Raw genomic sequence first — 26,730 nt, 5'->3', positions numbered from 1 at the left:
TCTATGAGAGCGCAACATATTTAAAATATCAGCAGCATTTCACGCTCATCACCATAGACATAATATAGAGATAGACGCCCTATTGACCGCTACACTTTCTCTATATTATGTCTATGCTTATCACTGTCACTTTTTACCCAGCCGTCCAATCACAGTGGAGGAGGGGCGGGACCAAAACCAAACCGACCAACCGTCACATCCTGATCGTACAACGACAACAACAGAAAAAAATAATTTAAAACAAGGCCCAGAGCCTTGTCAAAACCTTCTCTTTTTTCAAGAAAGAGAAACATGTAAAGATCTAACGTTCTAGATCAAAGCGCTCCAGATCAGTGAAAAATATCTTTTCTTGTAAAATGTTGTAATCTGAGTTTTCATCAGGAATTTCAATGCTGAACATGATTAAATTAACAATTAGTTAAACTAATGTGGTCTGACAGCTTCAACATAAGCATATCCCATCGATCGACGACCTCACAGCTCACAGGAGGTCCGTTTTTATACGTTTTTTTCAAAGTCAAACGCCCATAGAGAAACTGAATGGGATTTGTACTTTCAGAAGCCAACTGTTGCGCTCTGGTTGTTGCTATGTGTGCAGTGGACAGCAAAGTAGCTCACAACGGTTTGGAAAATAGCCAATATTTCAATAATTTATGTGCCTGCCATAAAAATGTGCCGTAACTAAGAGAGATCAGAGTTCAACTAGAATATGATGTCAATTTATATGGCAGGCACTTCCCAGGTGAGAGCATACACTGCTCTTAAAGGGACAGTTCACCCAAAAATGAAAATTCGGTCGTTCTGTCATTTATTCACGCTCATGTCATTCCAAATATATATATACACAGTCAAACCAAAAATTATTGACACCAGATATAATGTTTGATATTTTTTTACCAGTGTGTGCAGGACACTATAGTTCATTTCTGTGAGCGAGGATAGCAAAATACAGTAAATTGTGACATATTATACCCAAAAATTCCTCATACAGAGACTACCAGTGACATTTATAACAATTTGGGAGCAAAAATGATTCAGACACTTTGAGCTGATCATGTTTTGCTGAAGTGTGTTTTCTTTAATTGCTAATGCTCTTTTTACACACAGACTGAACACAATGAAGCATTGCTTGGTGATTGGTTGAGCTAAACTGGCATTATCTAATTGTGTAGTTAAATTTAACAGCTGACAGATATTCAACATAATTCATGTGTGAGACAGTCTAACAGAAGGACGGACAAAACCAGTCAAATATCAACTGAGTTCTGCTCATATTTTATTACCATTTTCTAAACTATAGTGAATAACCTGTGATAATGTTGAAGGTGTTTGAATACATTTTGGTTTGACTATATTTTTAAAGAACATTGGGGCCAAATCAATATTAGACCCCATCGACTTTCATTGCATGAACCATAAAAACAACAATTAATGTTTTGAAATATCCTCTCTGGGTGTTCATAGAAGAAAGTCAGTCATACAGGTTAAGAGAGACATGAAGGAGAGTAAATGATGGCAGAATTATAAGCTTTTTATGAAATATCTCAGTGCATTTAAAACCACGAGACACCACAAACCATGAAGTCTAGTTTTAAAAATGGCGCTTGAACAAATACAGTAAAAATAGCCAAAACGAAAACTAAATTTCGGGCGTGGATACGCTGGGAATTACTATGACCGGCGCTGAAATGTCGTGTAATTGCTGAGCACAGAAAACCAGCAGCTGAAATATGTTGGGCGTATGCTGGGAGCGTGTGGGAAGGGCAAGACACACACGAGGCCAAAGTTTCTCACACACGTACAGTAATTAAACAGTGGTCTGATAGACCAGAGAGCTCCTCACCGTTCCTGGAGATGTCGAGCTCTACGAGCAGGTTGAAGTTCGCTATATCCCCCGGCAGCCGCTGGATCTCATTGTCGCTCAGGCCAAGTTTTCTAAGCCTAGTCAAATTGAAAAATGGCTGAAACAGAGAAAGAAACAACAATTAGTTCAGATTAGCGACACACAGTCATCAATACATGGTGCAATATTGTTGTCAAGTCAAGTCACCTTTATTTATATAGCGCTTTTTACAATATGGATTGTTTCAAAGCATATTTACAGTGATAACAGGAAAATAAAGCAACAAAGTTTGTTTCTGCTGTACAGCAGATCTAGAAGAAAACAGCATCTTAGTCCAGCTTAAGTAAGTTCAGTGATGGTTCATTTCTGTTGTAAAATGTTATTAATTTAGTTAATTTATCTGTACAGCCGCTCTGGAGAAAACCGTCATCGTCCAGCTCAGTTCAGTTCTCATATAACGGTGTCAATGCAGGCAGATCAATAATAATGTTGAATATTAAATGTTAAATGTCCCCAACTAAGCAAGCCGAAAGCCAAAGGTGACAGTGGCAAGGAACCAAAACTAACAAGTTGTGTTATATATTGTATGATTGAAGGACTAGTGTTTGTGTAATGCGATGACCTTTAAAGGGTCAGATCTCCCAAAAATTAAAATTCTGTCATTCTCTCACTCTCATGTGTTTCCAAACTGTTGGACTTTTCAGATTGTTTTATTTTTTTTCATACAAAGAAGTCAATGGTGACCAAAACTGTTACCACCATTAGTCCTACTTTATATTATGATTCTTTAACTACTATGCACTTATGTATAAAAAAGTAGCTTACATTTGAAATACATATATATATATAGGCTATATATATATAGTTTTGAGGGGAATGCGGGTAAGGTTAGGACAGGTTTGCTGGTGTGGATAGGTTTACAGCACAAGCAGGTTTTTATTTATTTATTTAAGTATATTGTAAAACATAAGTGCATTGTATCTAATTATTCATTAAACTGTTAGTACATAGTAGTTTAAAACACATTTATTAATATTAAAATGTGTCCCCAACATTCTTCAAAATATCTTTTGTGTTCTGCAGAAGACTTGTATACAGGTTTGGAATAACGAGGGTGAATAAATGATGCCGTAATTTAAATATTTTGGCTGAACTATCTCCAGCTTATTGAATTAAAAAAGATGATGGAAATGCCAAAATGCGCCCAAAAACCATAACATCCACATAAAAGACTTATGGGATGAAAACATGGGATGGAAATGGTGGAAACATGAGATGGATTTATTTGATTTAATATTACAATTTTCCACACAAGTTTAATTGACAACTTTGGACGGAAACATGAATAATAATAATGAATATTAGGCAGTACACACCGTTTAATACAGACTTTTTTTTTTATTTATAATAAAGGGAACAAGTTGTCATCGTCGTCTCATAACCATAACACTTAGCATGTAAATGACTTTACATTCCCTGATCAATATTGTGAAACAAAACATTGTAGGTCAAGTCGAGTGCAATGCATTGTGGGGTTCACGCAGTACGCTGCACATGTAGTGGGTTATTCCTTGCACACAGAACATTACTATACTACAACTGCAGAAATAGTAAAGAGCGGTACATGAGAGTATGATATTCTGAACATTCCCTATGCATTATGGGTAATTCTGATGCTCTACTGACTCATATTTGAGTATTGTTGATGTGCTGGTCTAGAAATACAAGAAACTCCCCATGCAAACGTGGTACAAACCCAACCGAGTGTCCCACAATCAATTCACACAAAGACACAAAACTAGTTAAAACGGTTAGCAATTACTAATGTCCAGTGGCCTGGCAAAAGCAGCTCAGTGTGAGGCTCTCTGTGATGTAATCTGCTATTCATGTGTCTCTGACCTACTTGTTGAGTTCCTCCCACCTCTCGCTGGCACCATGGAGGATGCTGGGAAAACTGCATGTAAGCACCCCATAAAACAGCACAATCAGATGGAGGCCTTCGGAGACTAACAGCTTCTCTTCAGCAACTTCCTGCATGTGTTCAACTTCAAGAAATGTTTGTATTCAAGCTGATCCTGTCGTATTCAAACCTTACAGACAAACTTTTTCCATCCTTAATTACACAGACAAAGGGAATCATTAAGAAATGTAGCATTCTGGTTCCGCTTCCAATGATTCTATTAAAGCGGATTTCTAATGCTATTTCATGCATTCTGACTTATTATTACACGGCTCGGTGGAATACTTGATTCTGATTGGTCAATCGCGCCATCCAGCGGTGTGTTATTCCCAAATAACGACCTCTGAGAACAGAAACACAGGCTCACCCCGGTCACTGAAGTCAACAGCGCTAGGACCAGATTTTCTTTGTGGAAGGTTTGCATTTGGTGAGCTAATAAAATATTAAAAATCAATATTTTGTGTACATTTATTTAATTATGCCATCCAGTATCGTGGACTCACTCTCTCTCGTTTCATACAAACGCAGCGGCGGCCATTTTGTGACTTTTGTTTTGTACACTGTTGGATTATGAGATACAAACAGGTACAATTTTAAAACAGTTTAATCTGAAATCTCTTATCTCCATCATTATTTATGTGTTGAAATGATGTGTAATAAGTGTTATGACTGTAAACCGTATCTCTTAAATGTCCGTCTAGTTTGATCTCGCCGCTGAAATTGCTCTCTCCGTGGATGCTTTGCGTTTAAAGACTTAATAAAATATTTCAACTCAGATCAATATTTCATGTCTAATTATTTACTTATGTGGCAACTTGTCCGCGTAATAAGCGGGATAATGTACATCCAGCCGGTGGTTCTCTCAGAATAAACGCTGATGACGACCTGATCCTGATCACCCTGATGGGTTTATTCCGAGGTAACAACCGGCTGGATGTACATTATCCCTTACTTAACACTGTTAAAGAGTTGGATTCTCATGCTAAATATAAAGTTTCTTAAATAATTTGAAATAATTTGGACATCTGATGGGTTTTTCTGTGCCAAACACACTCCTTCAGGATTCGCATAAGTTTCGGAAAGTTTTTTCCGAGTATGGCCCTGTATGATGTCATAAAGGGCGTAATTCCTTGTATGGGCACATCGCCCGGAAGAGCACACACACACACACACACACACACACACACACACACACACACACACACACACACACACATCAACCAGAGCGAGAGCGAGAGCAACGTCCATCAACGGGCTTCGTTCGGGTTACGGAAGCCGTCGGCAGCGCTGCCATTTTGTTTTTAGAACACGAAATCAACAGCGTACAAAGAAGTGCATGGACAGTTAGAACTAAACACAAAGAAGTGTGTTTTTGGCTGTGAGGGAAAGATAACCTTATTCAGCTTCCCAAAGAACCAGCGTTAGGAGAACAGTGGATGCAGTGTGTTTTTCCGGGTCAGCAACGGAGTTGTGCAAGTGTGTTTGTTTCTTCCCGGCATTTCGGTGACAGGTGTTTAATAAACAAGGCCCAGTTCGACACGGGATTTGCAGATCGTTTGAAAATGAAAGATGGAGCGGTTCCAGCGATAAAATATCTCGGTCATGAGTCGGAATTGCAGGCAGTAACAAAGTAACATCAAATGCCTGTGTTTTGTTGGCAATCGGCGCGAATAGTGAATATAAGTGAATATAATCAGGGTTTGAAATTAACTTTTCAAACTTCACTCCTCGTCCAATTTGGCTACTAAATCTTTAAGTTACCGGCCATTCAGAACTTCTGCTAGCCCAAAAAAAGAAAGAAAAAAAGAAAAGATAGAGATGATATAACTTTCCCGCTTTTTAGTGTATTCGTACCACATGAGCTTGGGAAGATTTGAGTTATTGGAACACTTTTTGGGCGGAACTAAAGCTGTTTACACGACACTGTTTTCAAGTAAAAACATAAAACTTTTTATGCGTTTTGGCCGTTCATTTACACAACAACAGTGTTTTGGGTTCCTGAAAACACAAGCTTTTGAAACAGGGTTTCAAGGTGCAAGTTTTTGAAAATGGTCTCCATGTAAACAACAAAAATGTGAATCTCTGGAGACGATGACATCATGCACATGGTATTACGTGTTCAGTCGTGTTTCATCGCCATCTACTGGCCTGGCAGCAGAACCCAACGGATACAACGAGACTCGGTCTAACCCGGCACAATAGGAACTGCCAGCAACACACACTTTACATATACTTACTCCATGAACTCACATACAGAATGCTAATATTAACGGCATTTACCTGTCGCCTTTGTGATCTTTTCTAGGGCTGGGTATCGATTCAGATGTCCCGACTCGATTCCGATTCTCAAGATCTCAATTCGATTAAATTAATTCAAGAAAAGAATAAAATAGTTTTTTTTTTTTACCCATGTATCCTTGTATTGTAATAAATAAGGTTATGACACCCAACATTTTTGATACCAGCAAAATTTAACAATTCTCAATTTCAATTGCGATCCCACAGCTAAAACTACTAATGTAAATTTCAAAGATTATTAAAGACAAGTAAACAGTCGTTAATAAAACAAGAACAAATAATTAAACTACAAGTAATAGCACAAATAAATAAATACAAAAGAACAAAGATACAAATGAAGGTCTAACAGTAGTTTTCAAGAACAGAAACTGAATAAAGTAATCAAAATGTAAAATAACACTGCATATAATCTTCACTGTACAAATTAAAGGTTAATACTTATTAAAATTACAGAAACGTTATTCAGTGAAGAGCAGAGAGTGATTTCTTGTCTTTTGTATTTTGATTAATATTAAAATACAGACAGCATCAGGAATATTAGGCTACTGTCGCTTTAAGACTAATGCACGGATCCAATATAATGATACACATGCGTTCTTTCTCTACTGTTCACTTACGACATGACCGAATAGGTTTACTCGGATACTCACAAAGGGCATTTTGAGTTAAATCTGAGTGAATTAGTCCGTTTAGGCGCAGGGAGACATGAAAGAGAATTCATTTTTATTATCTGCACAGTCTGAGATGCGCAAGTTAGACAACATGATGACCAATTATAGTATATATTATAATATACAGGGTGGGCCATTTATATGGATACACCGTAATAACATGGGAATGGTTGGTGATATTAAAGTCCTGTTTGTGGCACATTAGTATATGTCATGGTCACCACCCATCTTGAGGAGTTTGCCCCCTCACATATACTAATGTGCCACAAACAGGACTTTAATATCACCAACCATTCCCATGTTATTACGGTGTATCCATATAAATGGTCCACCCTGTAGTATAACGGCTATATTATTAACTAGTGTTGGGAAAAGGTTACTTTTAAAAATGCTTTACTCCCTAAAAAAGAGTAACTAATTTATACTACTACGTACTTTTAATGGATAGTAATGTATTGCATTACTTTTTCTCACCTGTGCTCTGCTTGTGTTTGTTAATAAAAAAAGACAAAAAAAGGATCTCAGATAGCCTAATTTGTTGTAAATTAGTAAGTAATGCACTTTAGTTACTTGAAAAAAGCAGTCGGATTAGTGATTACACAACATTACCCTAACACTGTTAATAACTATATTAGTAAATGTAAAAAACATTATGTTTTAGTAATGAGTTTAAATACCTTTAGATTAAAGGTGGATTGCTCCAATATTTCTTTGTCTTATTGTCTGATGAAGAGCTGTGCTGCTCGAAACATCTCATTGTGATGTTCTGGTGAGCCCAATAATTTTGCTGTTGTGGGAGCAACAAAAGCTGACTTTGTATTGTATTGTTTTGTCCTGGTGTGTAAAATTTCATGTTTTGCATAACCTTGCTTGTTTGAGTCCATTCTGCTTCACAATAATAGGACCTGCTTTTTCAGTGTCCATATAGAGTGCATTAGTGCCCGATACCCATCCACTTTTTCAGCGCTGGTTCTGGAAGTGGTTTTTTTTTTTTTCATTCTTTTTTCCCTTAGGGATTAAAAAAAAAAAGTCTTCACTAAAGTGTTAGAAGCAGAAACCAAAACAAACAGCTTACAGGTAAATCACAGCACAAAAAAATAAAAGGTACAAGACTATGCACTTAAACTGCTTTAATGAGGGGAAGAACTACAATCCCAAGAAGCATTGCGAATCAAATTGCGGAAAACAATGGAGAAATTTAAAACTATTAATGTAAAGTTGATCATATCTATTGAAACAATATATTTAAAGTTTATTACAAAATACGCACATACAAAAGGTTTGGTTATAATTGGGAAATTTTCTGTACAGCATCATGGGTAATGTAGTTTTTCAACACAAATTAAATGCGATTATTTAAAAAAATAAATTCTAATAATGCGGGCTGATGGCAAAACCCACCAAATATATTTGGATTGAGGATAAAAAAATATATATTTGGATTATTCAGGTAAGATTTACAACTGTGTTGGACATCCAGCAGAGAACAGTGTGAAATTGACTTCAGACACGGACTGCTCTTTGAGGTCCATGCAATAAATGAAAAATGCATTGCGTTTCACAGAACATTTCAAACACAGTCTGCCAAAGCATCTGAAGACCTTCATGGTGATTTACAGGAAGCCACAACAAAGGGAAGCAATTTTGGACATCATAGTGTAAAAAAAAAAAAAATGTGTGCAAATAATTTCATATACCTCAACTTGCATGGACATTTAGAACTAAACTATGATATTTATAGAAATTGATCTCTTAAATAAAAAAATTAAGTCTTATTAATTCCACTTATGCCGTCCCAACCCTGACCTGTACTATTTACTTTCTTCCATTAAACACAAAAAAGGAATATCAAAGGTTCTCATTACAATATAACAAGACTGGATGATGATTGAATTACACTGCCAAGCACTTTGAAGTTATTCAATAGCTTTGTGTGAGGAAAAGCACAAAATGTAGGTTTTGTGCACAGATAATCAGCCTCTCTGCTATGGATCAGTAGCCTGGTAATACCAAACTCTGCTACTTCGCTTTGCTTTGTAGACAGAGTCTGGAATGGCATAATAGAGAAGTGTTTTCTCTCTCGGGGGGGTCGCTTGTCTGAAGTTTAAAATCATTGGTTACCCGTAAGCCAATCACATGACGTTTGGTTATGGCGTGTGTTATGTGCCGGCTCAGCCGCATCTAACTTCCACTGTAAACACATGTATGATGCGAAAACAAAAACCATCGAGCGAAATACCGGAGTGAACATGGCTGTGAACGACTTTTGCAGATTATGTGAAGTAAATCTACGCATCCACGGTACAATCAGCGTCTACGTCACGGCTCTCAGCCCGCCCTCTGTTCGTTGATTGGCCGGCTGTTTTCAGGCCGGAGGAAAACGGAAAGCTATGACGCTGTCTCAGACTGAGTACAGAAGCGAAATGAAATTGAGCGGAAGTACGAAGTCTGACGTAGACAGTAGAGCTGGGCAATTTTTCCCTCTAAAAAAATCTGCGATTTTTTAATAAAAAACTCGATTTACGATTCGAATCGATTTTTTTTTTTGTCTGTTACAATAGTCACTGTCAGATTACACGATTTTGACTCCTAAAAATCTTGTCACGTCGTGGACAAGAAACATGTCAGACTACACGTTGTTTTCCGACCAGTCATCGCGAGCTGTCTCACACACACTCATTCACTCGCACATACACAAGCTCACTCATATAGCCTACACACACACACACACACACACACATCCACACACTCGCACACATACACGCACTATCTCTCTCACTCTCACTCACTCACACACACACACACACACACACTCACTCACTCACTCTCGCGCGCACACACACACACACACACAGTCACACACACTCACTCGCGAACACACACTCTCCCTCACTCACTCACTCGCGCGCCGTCGTCGTGGAGGACCGTTAAAAAATTAAACATGCTAGTCGTGAAGCATCGAGGGCTGCGCCGCAGGGAGCGTGCTACGGAAACTCTGAATGAAGATTTGGGAATGCAAAATGTATGTATTGTACGCTATACTGAAGAGGGGGAGGAAAAAAAATCTAAAAAATCGATTTTTTGAAAATATGAATCGATTTGACCTACCAACTCGATTTTTAAATCAAATCGATTTTTTTCCCAGCCCTAGTAGACAGGCTAATGGATCAGATCATTTACTGACATTTAAATTACACTGGTATTGTACAGGCATTAAGGTGGTTTATATAATACCTATCTGACAGTTACCATTTTATTTATTTACACAGGGAATTATCCAAGTTAATGTCGGTAATTTACGGAGTGCCACAAGGCTCTGTTTTAGGCCCTCTTCTATTTTCAATATTCATGCTGTCCTTGATAATATTATTAGAAAACATGTTAGTTAGTTTCCAGTTTTAGTTTCCATTAGTGTCCACTGTTATCTTGACGATAATCAGTTATATTTCATCACGACCAGATGAAATCTCTAAATGATCTAAGTTGACAGAGTGTGTTAAAAAAAAAAAAAAAAAAAGATAATTGGATGACCAGTAATTTTCTTCTATTAAATGCAGATAAGACTAATATTAGTTATTGGACCAAAAACCTGTACATAGTAAATCCTTCTACAAGCAAAGAGATTCTGTTACTTCATCATCCACAGTTAAAGACCTGGATGTTATATTACACAGCAACTCATCTTTCTTATGTTACAAAAACAGCTTTCCACCTCAGAAACATCACTAAGCTCTGGAACATGTTATCTATTTCTGATGCACAAAAGATAGTACATGCATTCATGACCTCTAGACTAGATTACTGTAATGCATTACAAGGTGATTGTCCTGCATCCTCAATAAACAAGCTACAGCTAGTCAAAATTCAGCTGCTCGAGGGACATATTGTTTACAAGTTGCTTTACTGACGTCATTCCGCGATTAAAACACAGATTGAATGATTACATGAGACGATTCATTTCAGCACGTTGTACTGTATCTTTCAGCATTCCTTCTGATGTCATTTTTGTGATTTATCAACTGAAAACAGATCGAAAGATTTTGAGGAAAACACTCCAGGATGTTTCTCCATATAGTGTCTTCAATGGGGTCCAACGGGTTGAAGGTCCAGATGCGAGTTTCAGTGCAGCTTCAAAGTCTCGACACGATCCAGCCGAGGAATAAGAGTCTTATCTAGACAAACCAGCGGCCATTAAATAACAAAATAAACATTTATATACTTTTAACCACAAATGCTCGTCTTGCACGTCCACGACTTCACACATTGCGTAATCATGTTCGTGACGTAGGCAGAAAATGTAGTGTAGGGTGAAAAACTCCATCTCATTTTCTCCTCCAAATTCAAAAATCGTCCGACATCGATGTTTTACCTTTTATTTATTTAAATTTTTTTGGTAAATGGCGTTTGACTTCATCTTTGCACGTTCTCTTTGTAAACACTGGGTCTGTTCTTGCTCCTACGTCACGCTTGACCTTTCAACCTGATTACGTAATGTGTGGCGCATCGCAGCTAGTGCAAGACCAGCATTTGTGGTTTAAAAGTATATAAATGTTTATTTTGTTATAAAATGTCCGCTGGTTTGTCTAGATAAGACTCTTATTCCTCGGCTGGATCGTGTCGAGACTCTGAAGCTGCACTGAAACTCACATATAGACCTTCAACCCGTTGGACCCCATTAAAGTCACTATATGGAGGAAAATCCTGGAATGTTTTCCTCAAAAACCTTTTCAACTGAAGAAAGAAAGACATGAACATATTGGATGACGTGAGGGAGAGAAAATGATCAAGAAATGTTAATTCTGAAGTGAACTACTCCTTTAAGAATCAAGATCAATTCATTAAAATGAGAATCAAGAAATCAATATTTTCAAACCTGTTACGTGGTTTATAGGTACACTGTAACCTTTATAGGAGGCTTAACACAAGGACCACAGCTGTACGTCCGTTGAACCCACGGCTTTATTATCGTTCCCCCCTACAACAACAACCTACACATGGTTCCTACCCCATTAGTTAACCTGATACTACATCCCCCTTTCTGAGCAAAGGATAATCGTTGTGCAGATGCAAAAATAACATTAAGAGCATTTCTAAACTATAACAGAAGGCTCTTCCGATTACTTATACTGAAAATATAACCCATACCATCATTAAATGATAATCAAGATCAGTAAGATTAATAACACACATTTATGGTACTCAACTTTTTCCATACTGTTCAGCTGTGAAGTACTATGAACATGTGCTTCTGTAAACCTTTATCCATAACATAAACTGGCGACAATCAACTACTCCCTGCCCTCCTGCATAACTCAGGTGCCATTCCTAAGACCGAACAAAGTCTTTTAAGTAAGATGGAGGATTCCTTATTCGGGCTGGGAAACGTCTTTCACACACAGGAGACTGCTGACTGGCTACACACTGTGCTCCGGGTGTGACAGGAGTGTGTGTGTCATCAAGAACTGTGCTCTTGGGTGCTGGTTCAATTAAGTTAGCAGGTTCTCCAGGAGCCACAGGGGTTGGTGAAAGATGGTATCTGTTCCTTCGCAGAGTGCCCCCGGGCGTCTCAATGATGTATGACCTCGGCGTGCCGGCAGTAGACACCACCGTGCCTCTTTCCACTGTATCTTTGACCCGCACATGATCACCGGGTTGAAGGAACGGCATGTCGCGTGCACTGTGTCTTTTGTCATAATTCTGTCGCAGTTTTTGTCTGTACCTTAGCTCTGTCCTTTTCAGGTTATCCATGTCTGCGCACCCTGGGTTGAGCTTGGATGGAATGACAGGAACTGGCGTTCTTATTTTCCTCCCCATCAGAAGTTCAGTGGGACTGTATCCATTCGCCAGGGGAGCAGCTCGATAGGCCATCAGGGCGAGGTAAGGGTCGCTGGATTTCTTGAGAAGACTTTTGATCGTCCTCACAGCGCGCTCCGCCTCCCCGTTGCTCTGTGGGAAATGGGGACTGGATGTCACATGACTAAACCCCCAATCCTGTGCAAACTGTCTGAAGATCTCAGATGCAAATTGTGGGCCGTTGTCTGGGCGGACCACTTCAGGTATACCATGACGAGCAAAGATAGACTTGACGTGATCAATCACAGCTCCAGATGTTGTAGATGTCAGTTTGGCTACTTCAAAATATCTGGAGAAATAGTCCACGATGACCAGGTATTGTTTGTTGTCTATCTGAAATAAATCCGCTCCTACAGTGGACCATGGTCTTGGCGGAAACTCAGTAGACATCATCTTTTCTTTGAAATTGACTCTTTCACGGCTGCACACATCACATTTCTCTATCATGTTTGTCAGCTCTCTGCTGAGCCCTGGCCACCACACTGAATGCTTAGCTCGCTCTCTGCATTTTGTTATTCCTAGATGGCCCTCGTGCAGCTTGGACAAGATGTCTGCCCTGAGTGACGCTGGGATAACTATTCTGCTGCCATACAACAGTAGACCCTCTTGGATTGTGAGCTCACCTGAATATTGCAGATATGGCTGGAATGCTCTGTTAATTGAGAATTTATCTGGCCATCCTTCGACACAGAATTTCTTCAATTGCTTGAGTATGGGGTCGTCGTCCTGGTGTCTCTGAATTTCTCTTAACCTCTTTTCTGTAGCTGGGAGATTCGCTACAACAGAGTCAACATAGAGGTTGATTTCCTCCTCCTGCAATCCTTCTGCAGTGTGACTGATGTGCTCTCGGGACAGCACATCCGCAGTAGCAATGTCTTTGCCCGCCACATGTGATATGGTGTAGGCAAACCGTACAAAACCGTAAAAAATTAGTCGCATGCGTAGACGCTGTATGCGTGGAGGAAGTTCATCTAAGCTCTTTGAGCCTAGTAGAGGAATCAGGGGCTTGTGGTCGGTCTCAATGTGAAAACTCTTTCCAATGAGGAACTCCGCGAACCTCTCGCAGGCCCATGTTGATGCTAGCGCCTCCTTCTCGATCTGGGCGTATCGCTGCTCAGTGCTGCTGAGGGCTCTGGAGGCATACGCCACAGGTTTCCACTCTGTGTCTGTTTGCCGCTGGAGAAGAACGGCGCCCATCCCATATGAGGAAGAGTCAGCAGAGACAAGCGTTTCAGCGTTCGGGTCATACAATGCAAGCCCTGGGGGTGTCGTCAAATCTTCTCTTATGTTATCGAAAGCCTGCTGTTGTTGCGGCCCCCAGGCCCACATACTGGACTTTTTCAGCAGGTCTCTGAGTGGTCGTGTTTTCTCAGCCAAGTGAGGCAGGAACTTCCCCAGGTGGTTTGTCATCCCCAGGAAGCGTCTCACTTCGCTGACGTTACTGGGTGCTGACATAGCTTTTACAGCGCTCACTTTATCAGGGTCAGCACTGACGCCTGATGCCTCAATGACCTGCCCCAGGAACTTCATCCTGCTCTTAGAAAACTCACACTTATAGTTGAGCGTCACTCCCGCCTCCTGCAGTCTTGACAGTACTTTCTACAGTCTCTCATCATGCTCCGTCTGTGTGGCTCCCCAGATGAGCACATCATCCATCTGACATAGAACACCCACCAGGCCCTCCAAGACGCTTTTGGAAATGTTCTGGTGCTGATGAGATCCCAAAACACAGGCGATTATAACAATACCGCCCGAACGGAGTTATGAAAGTGGTTAGCAGAGATGACTCCTTGGACAGTGGAATCTGCCAAAAGCCTGCGTTGGCGTCTAGCTTTGAGAACACTTTGGCCCCAGCGAGCTGTCCTAAAGTGTGTTCAACTGAGGGGAGGGGGTGCTTCTCTCTCATAACTGATTTGTTCAGCTCTGTAAGATCGGTGCATATTCTCACCTTCCCTGTGCGTTTCGGCACCACCACCATAGGCGCACACCATTCAGTGGGCCCCTCCACCTTTGAGATAACACCCTGCTGCTCCATTCGGTCCAGCTCCTCTCTGACCTTTGGCAGGAGTGGGAGGGAGATGCGCCTGGGAGTTGAGAGGGAGAAAGGCTGAGCGCCTGGTTTCAGTACTATGTTGTACTCGCCCTCCATTTTACCGAGTCCACAGAAGAGCTTAGGGAACTCCCTTTTTACTGTCTCTTTGGAGTCCAGGCTGATGTTATTTATTCTGGCGACCAACTGCAGTGCCACTGCAGCAAGCCCGCCTAGCAGTGGTGTGCACAGCCCCTCCACAACGTAAATTTCCTCTTTAGTACTTTTACTGTTCTTACTGAGAGTGGCTGTGAACTTGCCCTTCACATTCAGACGAGTCCCTCCTGGCCCCAGCAGAACCCTCGTTGGCCTCTCCAGCCTGCTGAACTGGCCCTGGTTATACAGCATTTCCGATATAGCGGTGACGTCTGCGCCAGTGTCAATTTTAAAGCGTGCATTGAGATTCTCCACATGTATGTCTGTCATCCATGGGCTGTCATTTGCATCCGCTGACAGTGAACCCAGAAATGCAACTTCCTCACCAGTGTCCTCAACCACTGTAGCTACATGCATTTCACACATTCTTTTGGTTTTGCACACTCTGGCGTAATGTCCTTTTTTCCTGCAGTTATTGCATATTACCTCTTTAGCTGGACATTGTTGTTGGCTATGCCATCTTGAATCACCGCATCTGCTGCATTGTACCTGTTTTTCCTTGTGTTTTTTCTCTGTTTGCTTGTATTGTGGCTTGGGTTGTTTTGCGCGTGCGCCGTTGCGCTGTCGCGCGTGCACGCTGTCAAGCTGAGCGGTGGAAATATCTGCTTTAAAGTTCATTTTTAGCATTTCTTGTTGCTTCTTCACCTGCTCGCTTTGTCTAGCTCTGTTAATTGCTTTCTCTAGAGTCAGTTCGGGATCAAGTTGTAGCTGTTCTGACAAGCGTTTATCTCTCAGACCCACAACAAGTCTATCTCTCACCATTTCGTCATGCAGAGCTCCGTATCCGCAGTGCTCCGCTAGACAGTGCAGCGCAGTGTGAAAGCTGTCAGCCGACTCGCCCATTTCTTGCTGCCTCTGGTTAAACTTTGCCCTCTCAAAGATCACATTTCTGCGTGTTACAAAGTGAGCATCCAGCTTTCTCTTAACTGTTTCGTACTCACTCGCTTCCTCTGGGCTGAGGTGCAGGGAAACCAGTATATCCTCCGCCTCCTCCCCCATTGTGTAAATCAGTGCATTCACTTGATTTTCGTCCGCTTGTGTCTCCAATCCAGATGCAATGCGGAATCTGTCGAAGCGTTTAATCCATTTAGTCCAGTCTTCGGCTTTAAATGTGAACTTTTCTGGTGGGGAAACTTGAAACTGATTCATTTTGCCGTCTGTGAGCTCGCTAGCGTTAGCGTTAGCCCCAAACTTTCGGTAATCGGCAGAGAGAAAGCAAATAAACAACTCGCCTGCGTCCTGTGTTATCTCTTATTTGTTCGACGTTTTTGCTTCTGACACCATGTTACGTGGTTTATAGGTACACTGTAACCTTTATAGGAGGCTTAACACAAGGACCACAGCTGTACGTCCGTTGAACCCACGGCTTTATTATCGTTCCCCCCTACAACAACAACCTACACATGGTTCCTACCCCATTAGTTAACCTGATACTACAAAACCAGTCCTAGTTTTGTATTTCTGTTTGATAATATTCCAACATAATAACTGGAGAAACAGCAAGAAATCAATGTGACTGCCATCAGACACAGGGCCGTGCACAGGGGGGTGGCCCGGTGGCTAGAGCCACTGCCCCTCTGCCCTCATCGACTGAGGTGCCCCTCTTCCCCACCCCCACCGCTCCGCTCAAAGCATTCCGCTAATCCGCTCCAGGTTTTCCCGCTCGCTCCACAGCATCACTCACAGTAACGTTACACGACAGTTCACGAAAGCTGTCGCATTAACAGGTAGGCTATGCAGGACAGTGGTTGAATCTGCGAAATTTGTTTTTGTTGTATTTATGTCGGTAATGTTTTGCTCTTGGTCTTCTGGCTCTTTCTACTTGTGCTAACAACTTGTACAACCAGGGCTGGACTGGCCATCATGCATACCGCGCACTTTCCCGGTGGGCGGACGTGCTTTTTGGGCCGATACATCTCATATACTCATACATTATTTTTATTATTAGGCCTATTGTTTTTTCTTTTTCTTTTTAACGGCCCATAACATTTGTACATCGGCGGCCCATCCGTTTTGTTTTGTTTTGCTTAATTGGCGGTGCTGGGTTTGTTTACACTACCGTTCAAAAGTTTGGGGTCAGTACGATTTTTTAATGTTTTTAAAAGAAAACCAAGGCTGCATTATTTTATAAAAAAAAAAAAAAAAATCTGTAATATTGTGAAATATTATGACAATTTAAAATGACTGTTTTCTATTTTAATATATTTTAAATTGTGATTTATTCCTGTGATCGAAGCTTTAATGTTCAGCATCATTACTCCAATCTTCAGTGTCACATGATCCTTCAGAAATCACTCTAATATGATGATTTGATGCTCAAGAAACATTCATTTTTATTATCAATGTTGAAAACAGTTGTGTAATTTTTTTTTTCAAAATTCTTTGATGAATAGAAAGTTCAAAAGAACAGCATTATATTCACATAGAAAACAGCTGTTTTAAATTGGAATAATATTTCACAATATTACTGTTTTTGTTTGCATTTTTAATCAAATAAATGCAGCCTTGGTGAGCAGAAGATACTTCTTTTAAAAACATTAAAAATCTTACTGACCCCAAACTTTTGAACGGTAGTGTATGTTTTCTGACCTTCATCAGCTCCTGTGGCAGATGATAGTAGGGGTGGTTAATCTGTCTGATTTCCCGATTCGATTCGATTACGATTATTGAAGTCCCGATTCGATTACAGTCGATTTTCGATTATTAACGATTTTCGATTAGCGATTATTGATTTTCCAGTTCACAACAGTAAACAAAAATACACTAAGTGATTGCAGTATTAAAAAAAGTCAGCTGCTGAATTACTTAACTCTTTTATTGAGTAACAACTCAAAGCACTTTCTGTGTCGTGTAGTTATAACTTCAGAATTATTTGTATGTAGCTTATGTTCTGTAGAACACAGAAATGAATACATCACATTGTGTTGTGACTCATCAAGTTGAACCAAACTAGCTTTTAATACAATGTTGGTATGAGCCACCACAGTATTTTACAAATATAAAAAATAACACAAAGTGAAAATAAAGTGGCATTTTGGCGTTAATATTGAAACGACAGTTACCATGGTGAATACACAATACTAACAAGAACTGTTAATGAAACATGGAAACTGCTCCTGGTGAATAGAATGAAAATCATGCCTGCATGCAAATCCTTCTCAGCTAACACACGACGTACCAGTAACGTGATTTATTGGTATTTTACTTTTATTTCATGACTTACTAATTTACAACGTAACAACGTTGCATGCTCGTAGTTTCCTTTGCACTTTGCACTATACAGTGAAGCGATACACGGCGCGCCCCTCCGCATTTGCGCGTGCAATTGAAGAGTGTGCGCTACGAGTACAGTATAACGGCTGACAGGACAGGAACGTCCGTTTTTCTGAGGTGAAATACTTTTTATTTCAGCGTACACATACGTCACTGCCTGGTAGTTCCTATACTGTGCTGGGTTTTCTGAAGTAGTTGTGATTCGCCTCTCATAACATAACATGCTCTAAATGCACGCAGAGTGGATTTTTTTTCTTTTTTTTTTTTTTATAAAAAATCGATTTTTGAAAATTTGATAATCGATTCATACTCGTCCATAACATACTCGCGATTAATCAATAATCGATTTTTTTCACCACCCCTAGATGATAGTGAGGAGGATCAGGAGAGAAATGAGAAAGTGTAGAGCCTGCGGTAAGCAGAACTACTTTCAAAACACTTAGGCCATGTCATGAGTGTAGGAACCCATAACCGAGTTACAGATCATTTCCACATCTGCATAGTTAACGATTACTTCAATTCACTAGAAATTTAATGAGAGGCGTTTGTAAACCATGTTTTCCGCCAAAATAAAAGCTTGATGCAGTTTAAAATAAAATAAAAATAAAATAAAAGATCATGTGCTTATATCTCTTTCAAGTAAAGAAATTGGTACAAAACTAATTATGAAAGTATCCTTTATTGTTTTACAAAATATGGCTATTACTGTCATTTGATTAATATTATAACTATTATTATTATGTAGTAGGGGTAATGTAAATAGACACTGTAAATAAAAGAGGTTTGAATATTTCTTTGTTTAATTTGCACACTGAATATGGGTTGGAGCTTTTAATTTTGAACTCTCAAAGTGCACCAGATTGATGAATTTAACATTAAAATGCACAAAATTTTCTTACGGGGGGACATGCCCCCAAACCCCCCTAGAAGGACCGAGGTCCACCCACCACAGTTTTACCAAAAATCCTGTGAGAAACACTGGTATTGCTATGCCAGTGCAGCTTATAGCTTGTTTTAGGCTTCATCACTGTATTAATAAATGTCAAATTTTTACTTATTTCATCTGTTAACTCTAACTCATTCATATTCTCACTCATTACATGGCATTAGTGATTTTAAGGAATTGGAGTTGGTATGCATATATTTAAGGGCGTGCAAAGATGGGTGCTGTTTATGATCATATAGTGGCCCAGTCTGGACCAAAATGCCAGGGCTGATTTTTTATTTTATATTTTCCAGTCCAGCCCTGTGTACAACATATCCACGTTCTTAGAATTAGCTGCTTGTCTAATCAAATTATTGTACTCTCGATCAGATCTAATACAAATAACTACATTTTCTGTTGTTGGCACACTTTGTAGTGTTTGTTCAAAAAAACAAAATAGTGCCCCTTTTTTGGTTTAGGCCACTGCCCCTTAAAATGTCTGTGCACGGCCCTGATCAGACGCATGTGTGCACAGACACAGACATCCTCGAAAAGACAAAATTACTCATTCAACTGCACTTGACCTCCTAATCTGACTTTCAGAAAGCTAACTAACCCCGTAACCAATGAAACGAAACAACCAGAACCACAAACAGGCCATTATCAAAAAGAGAAGAACAGAAATGCTACTCTTCTTGTTTTCTGGTCCCTCTTCTCACTCTGTAATAAACACATCAGGGTTGCGCAGGAAGAAAACATCGTCTACACAATAGACACACAGAAACCTCCCAGACTGCAACAGGTAGGGCACACAATAGAGCTCTTTAAATTCGGAAGTTCACACCACATTCATCTCAATGCTTCCGTTACGATGGCCGGTATCGTTTATAAAAGGTTAGGAATGAAACCAGCAATCTATGAGAGGACAAAACCATCAAGTGGTATTGACGTGTTATTGGGCGGATACATTGACAAACCGGCCGCTGAGGCGTAAAACTGAACCCGTTCTTCCAGTTCATGAACCCTCCTCCAGCCTTCAGCCCGCTAATACAAGTTTACATTAACCTTTTTAAACCCCTCTGTCAATATTTGAAGCCTGATTGGAGTCAAACACAGTTAGACCCAAAGCTAACAATAACCTTCCGAATCCAAGAAGATACACATTAGGCAACATCTAGCCTACATTTTTAATACAAATGAAAAAAAAAATGTATTTGCTTGCAAAATGACTTTAGATAAAAAGAAGAAGATGTGAGTGGCGCTTGTCAGTGCCAAATTCTACTACTTTCATTCTTAAAAATGTCTCATATAATTTTTACCCATTTACCATATTAAAAAACTAGACATGGCCATCAGTCGGAATCTGCCTATTTTTGCTCCAAGCACACGATTGGTGTAAAAATATATCGTGTCACAATATACCGCAATACAAAAATTCAACAATATGTATCACGGAGAGTGATAATATGTATTGTGTATATTGCACCCAAAATAAAAATTACTGTGAGAGAAAAAATTTCAAGTTTAAAGCGTTTTAGTGTCAGTACTACATTAATCTGTTATATATAATGTTGAATATAATGTATAATAATGCAACGGGGGAATATTTGTGGGTCCTGATAATGCCAAATGTCTGATGTTACCAGTAAAAAGTGGCCTACATTATTTTAATTATATCTAGTCAGTAAAAGAGTGAAAGCATATTCATCTAAGATTTTCAGCTTCAGAATCATGAATATCTTTAATCTGGTGTCTCTATTGTCCTGTGTGTTGGGTTTCCAGCACAAAGTCCAAGTCTATTCACTTACACACACAATGTAAAACCAAATTTAGCATTACAATAGCAGTACTTTTTGTTAACCTTATATCATATGTTTTGGAGTATCGCAATAATATAGTATCGTGAGTTCAGTATCGTGGTATCGAATCGTGACATGAGGGTATCGTTACACTCTTAGTTTTTAGTTTTATATTCGCTGATCTCTATTTCAGAACTGCACTGCGATAATTTCTCAAAATGTTATTTGTGTGGGAAAATATTACAAAGTCTGTAAACAGACCAGAGATGGGACACACAAAAAGAAGAGGAGAGCACAGAGAATACTGAACCAGGCATAGCAAGTCTTCAGTACTCCTCTTACCTCTGTATACTGCCTATAAAAGTAGTGTTTATAAGTGCAATTGTGTATGAAATCACTGCTGTTCCATAAGCGCCACCTACTGTCAGAGAGTGAATTTGCATTTTCATTCAATCCACCAATTTCAATCTGCCGTTTATGCTTTGAGCAGCTAAGTTTATGTAGCATAATTTATTCATAATTTGAAAAATCATGATCATGACTACAGCTGAACACAGTGTGTGTTTGAAATCAGGAATGGTGAGAGAACATTGTGCTTGGTACATTTTTCCTCTTCAAACCAAACTTGTGTCTTCAGCTGATAACGTTTCAATCCCGTTTGGCTATCGCTCTTCCCATAATGTTACGCATCAGGTCGACGGAGAAGACGGTCTTTTGTGGCTGTGAACACATTCGACCACATGAGCGCCGTCTACGCTATTAAAGCAATCCGGTCGGATGCGTTTTCGACTACCTCTGGAAGTGGCTGAAAGTGGACGAGCTCAAAACGTTTTAGACCCTGTTTACACCTGTATTTGGTGTGATACGATCCACCAAAACCCATCTTAATACCAGGAGTAAACAGAGCCTTAGGAATACTAACACAGACTGCTTAATGCAGCTCAGAGCTGGCATCATTTACACTGCAATTGCATAAATAATGCTGTGAGAATAATGTTAATATTGAAACAAATGATACTTTAAAGCATGAAAAGTCAGCAAATGACTCTTAACGAGTCATTCATGCAACCAATTCGTTCGAACGGCTGATTCATACGGAAACAATGCTAGTGACTCCCTGTGTCTGAACAGGCTTGTCTAATTCTCACATATCTAAGTACAAAAATGCACAAAGAAAGTAGGTGAAAAGTCCCAGATGACCTACTACTTCCAACAAGAGTCTGAAATGCGAATCTGATGGACATTTCTCTATGCATTACAAGTCTGCTGTGGCTTTGTTTGACAAATCGTGTCTAAAGAAAATGTAGGCTATCTGACAATATTAATTTCTTGTTTGTTTAACTGCTGTATAAAACCAATATCAGATATCACATTCATATCACATCAGATATACAATCATGCTGATTTTCCGGAAAAACATGCACATGATATTGCTTCAATTATATAAAATTAAGGAAATAAATCATTTTTGCCCGCATGTTTTGAATTTTCAGGGCATTCTAGCTCTATTCTAATAGGCTTTAGGCTATGTGTTTGTTTTTACAAGGTGAGTGGCATAATGTCAGTTCACACACTGGTAAACCATTACAACATTATCACAGATGATATATCTCGCGTAACAGCCCTACTCGAACCCTGTATTCAACATAACAAAGGATTAACAAAGTGTTCTGAGAGAGCAGACTAGCATCAGACCCAGTCTGTCTCTGACTCGGACCAACAGGCACTGGTTTCCCCCACACATTTCTTTCGTCACGATTAACTCTCCTCACAGCATTCCTCACATTTCAGGCCAAACAAGTCTCAGATTCCAGGAAATCTCCACGATAAGAGCATTCGCATATAAACCGACAACAAACAGGCTTTAAGACATGGTTTTCCCACCTCTTCCCAAGCCCAGCTTTAACCTCAGAAAGAGAGAGTCTAAACTCTACGCTTTTGGCTTTGATTTGGACTCTTATATTCTCGTATACTCTCAATATACACTACTGAGATGTTTATTTGTTTCTGGAGACTCTAGAGAAAACTATTGCTTGCTCTCTCAACAAAAGTCCTACTTGACTGACTTTGCCAAACAAACGGAGATGTCAAACAGGTTGAGAGCACATTTTACAGGAATGGCAATCATTCAGTGCATTCAGAGGTTGTGTTCTGGTTAAAAACATACACTTGCACCCTCAGATGGAGTATTTTAAGAACATTTCTAAGTTTCAAAAAGGACATTATTCCATATTATCCACATATTATCGGTAATTCACTGACAAATTCAATCTTCACAGACCACTGTGACCACTGAGCTTTTGTGAAGTAGAACAGTTAATTTCATAAAAGATACAACTCCAAAAACAATAAATCATTAACCAATTGGATTTTGCTAATTTCCTCAGGAACTGGATGAACATGCCAAAATAATAAGTGAACAATTTCTCACACAAAACTATTGTGTACTTTCAGATACAGCACCGCTTTGTGCACAATAAAAGTTACACTTCACTCTTACTAAAAGGTTCAAAAGGGTTTTTCACAGCAACGCCACAGAAAAACCTTTCAGTAAACACCATTTTAATAATCTAAAGAATCTTTTTCCACTATAAAGAACCTTTCGAGGAACGGAAAGGTTCCATAGATGTTAAAGTCCCCCTGTAGTTAATCATTTTATCCCTTAAAACTCATCTTTTATTACCAAAATGACATATTTAAACATTTTTTCCTTGAAAAAGATTCTTCATGCCTTAAAATATCTTGAATGTAACTCGACACCCTTGCCTCATTTAGTATGCGCAGTTCTATGAATATGCGAATGAGCCCCGCCTCCACTCACTCACTCAGCTCAGAGATCCACTGGTTGACGATCACACGTTGATCTGATTGGTTACAAGGTAGTTTGTGACGTCAGAAACACCAGCGATTTCAAAGCGTGTTTTTGAGACTGTCTTTGGTTCACTGCAGTTTTAAGGAGGAAACACTCAGCAATGGTGTCGACTTGGTTTGTCTTGAAGCATATTAAAAACACCACATAGACACATAAACAACATTAAAAACTTGATTTTCACCACAGGGGGACTTAAAGAGAACCATTTTAATAATCTAAAGAATCTTTTTCCACTGTAAAGAACCTTTCGAGGAACGGAAAGGTTCCATAGATGTTAAAGGCTTTATTTATTTATTTTTTAAGAGTTTAAAAGCAGTTCCCTTAAAAGTATTAATTGGACAGTCTATTTCAGAGTCACTGAAAATCGAGGTAAACATGCTCAGACACGAACAGCTGATATCTGAATTCAGTGGTTCACGTGCTTCAACAATAAATGGTTAAAAATGCACTCAGTCCTTGAAGGGAAAGTCTGATACGCAGCCAATTTACTGGCGTTTCATGTTTCCACATGTCCCTAATAAAACACAGCTTCAATGTTTTTATCCCAGCAAAAGATACGGTGGAGACCAATAACAGCTGTTGACTAGACAAAATTAACAACTACTAATTAGACAAAACTGCATATCTGTGAGCAGCAGAAGTTGTGTTGATGTTGGCTTCTTGTGTGAAAGAGAATTGATCATGTTCAGGCTCTGCTTTATCCTGCATTCGAGTGTTTGATGAAACCGGCTCAAAGACTTTATCAAACACACTTTCGAGGGAAATACCCTGGAATTCCCTAAAACACGATTATCCCTTCAAGAGAGCCCACACAGATAAGCTCAAGCGAGACTGACACGATAGACTTCCATGTTTTATTGCCTTTGGAAAAGAAGGGCAAAGCATTTCATTGATCTGGAAGGTTTAATTCATTACATGGCGAAGAATCCCAGCGAGCGATGCTATCAGTGTATCTGCACTGCTTTAGAGCAAAGCAAACGTGTGCTTTTACAACCTCGCTGTTTTCCTCGTGTAATCTTTACCGCATCCTAGAAGTGTGATTGAAGTAAACGAGAGGGGAAAGGCTTTTTGAGATTATGAGAGGTGTTTCATCATGGTTAGGGGCCTTTAAACCTGCATTAAGCCTGAAGAGTGTGTTGCTGGTTTTCTCCAGAAGGAGGAAGGCTCCAGTTTTGCACCACAGCTGAAAATAATCACATCTACATTTTCTAAAATGAGGAAAGCTCATTCATGTCATATTGCATGCTAATTTGTCAGAAGGGGTGTAAATCGAATGGTTAATCACTATCAGTATTGGCCGATATGTTCATTTTTAATGTTATCGTTGTCGGCCTTATAAGAAAAATTTTGGCCGATATATTAAAGCCGATAAATAATGTATTATTTCCTTCAGCTGAGACTCTTCAGTTACAACATGATGGTTTTGAATTGCCTGAAATATGATTGGAATCACTTCAGAAAGGAAAATACAGTTCAGTGCAATATGTGCAGCACAAATAGGCTGTCATAAAATAATAATGAGAAAATCATTATAATTGTGTTTGGGACATGGCTTTTAATGATGAGACTTTTGTTTTTGTAATCAGGCTCTCAAAATTATAAAAAAATAAAAAAAATGTTGGATTTAGATTTATCGGCCCATATATCGGTTATCGGCTTTCAAATATAAAGAATTATCGGTTATTAGTATCGGCCAAAATTTTCATATCGGTGCTTCCCTGAACCAAGTTACAAGCAATAGCACAAATAATACAATAAAACATCCAGAAGGCTAATGTTAATGTCATTTACCTGTCGCGTTGTGTTCATTTCTCAGCCTTGATTGCCTTCCTTTTTGCTCTTTAAATTGCATAGCATAAATTACGTAAGGTTGGGAATCGAAAATTACTTGAGGTCAGGAATCAGATACTTGTTATAAAATGTAAATTTTGATTCCTCTTATCGATTCCTTTGTGTGCATATCAATATGACTTTAAACCATTCAAGCGTGAGACGACTCCTGTGTGTATCAGTATATCGGACCCGTGCAGCTCTTAAAGCGACAGCACTAATATTCCTGCAGCGCCTCTGTGAGAACACTGACCAAACAACACAAGACAGAGAGAAAATGCACTCGTTCTTCACTGAGTAACTTTTGTAACTATATTTGTAAAGTATATTTTATAAAATGCAGTGTTATGTTACATTTAATTACAGTTTCTGTAACTGAAAATCTTAAAACACTTTGTTCAGTTGTATCTATTTATAGCGATTGCTATTTTTTATTTGTTCTTTTTTAATTATCGAGTGTTTACTTGTCTTTAATAATGCTTGAGATTTACATTAGTTAGTCTAGACTCTAGGCTAGTTGTTTTTCTATGGTGTTTTTAAACCACAGGCAAACGCTCCTTGTGTCAGTGTTCTTTAGCCTGTTGATCTTTGTTCATGATATTCAGCTACAATTAAATGTTTTGCAATAAGACTAAATTTGAATGATATCTACGTGTTTTTTTTGTTTTTGTTTTTTTTACCTCATTGGAAATTCAAACGATACCCAACCCTACTTGTACGTCTACATTGCCTCTCAGTCCCTATAACTGAGTTCCTATAAAAACCCGGTGCGAAAGACCCTCTAGTGTTAAGGTTTCTTGGATCATTCCTTGTGGGGTTTGAACTTAAAGCCTTTCAGTTGTCTGGATATTTCACCACTACACCACGCCACCATTGTGTAGAGCAGGAAGAGTTCGCTGGGACCAGCCACTGATATTTCAGGCCCCACAATGTTTTTCTCAACCACATTTTGCTGAGTTGTAGTGTTCTCTGCCGTCTGCACAATGACAGTGGTCGAGTTTCAAAGCCTCGTGATCTAACAAACTAGACAGCACTTTTGAGAGTCATAGGAATATAGGTCATGCATTCATAAAATAGCAGTTTGGGCATCATAGAGGTGTTTCTCATACTTCATTTGAAACATATAGGCTATCTGATTCCCAAAAATGCTGCTGACTCAAA

General features: G+C 39.3%; 1 protein-coding gene across 1 annotated transcript in view; it reads right to left on the bottom strand.

Annotated features, from left to right (window-relative positions):
• lrrc1 (leucine rich repeat containing 1) overlaps window positions 1–26,730 on the bottom strand; it is an 82,550-nt gene that overhangs the window by 54,644 nt on the left and 1,176 nt on the right. The window contains exon 2 of the mRNA XM_081350182.1: window positions 1,844–1,961. Within this exon, the coding sequence (XP_081206308.1) occupies window positions 1,844–1,961 (118 nt within the window). The remainder of the gene's footprint in view (window positions 1–1,843; window positions 1,962–26,730) is intronic.

This window comes from Scardinius erythrophthalmus (assembly GCF_964197995.2).
Source record: "Scardinius erythrophthalmus genome assembly, chromosome: 21".
Classification (NCBI taxonomy): Eukaryota; Metazoa; Chordata; class Actinopteri; order Cypriniformes; family Leuciscidae; genus Scardinius; species Scardinius erythrophthalmus.
The sequence above is the reverse complement of the archived record's forward strand: the minus strand, read 5'-3'. Positions and strand labels throughout refer to the sequence as shown.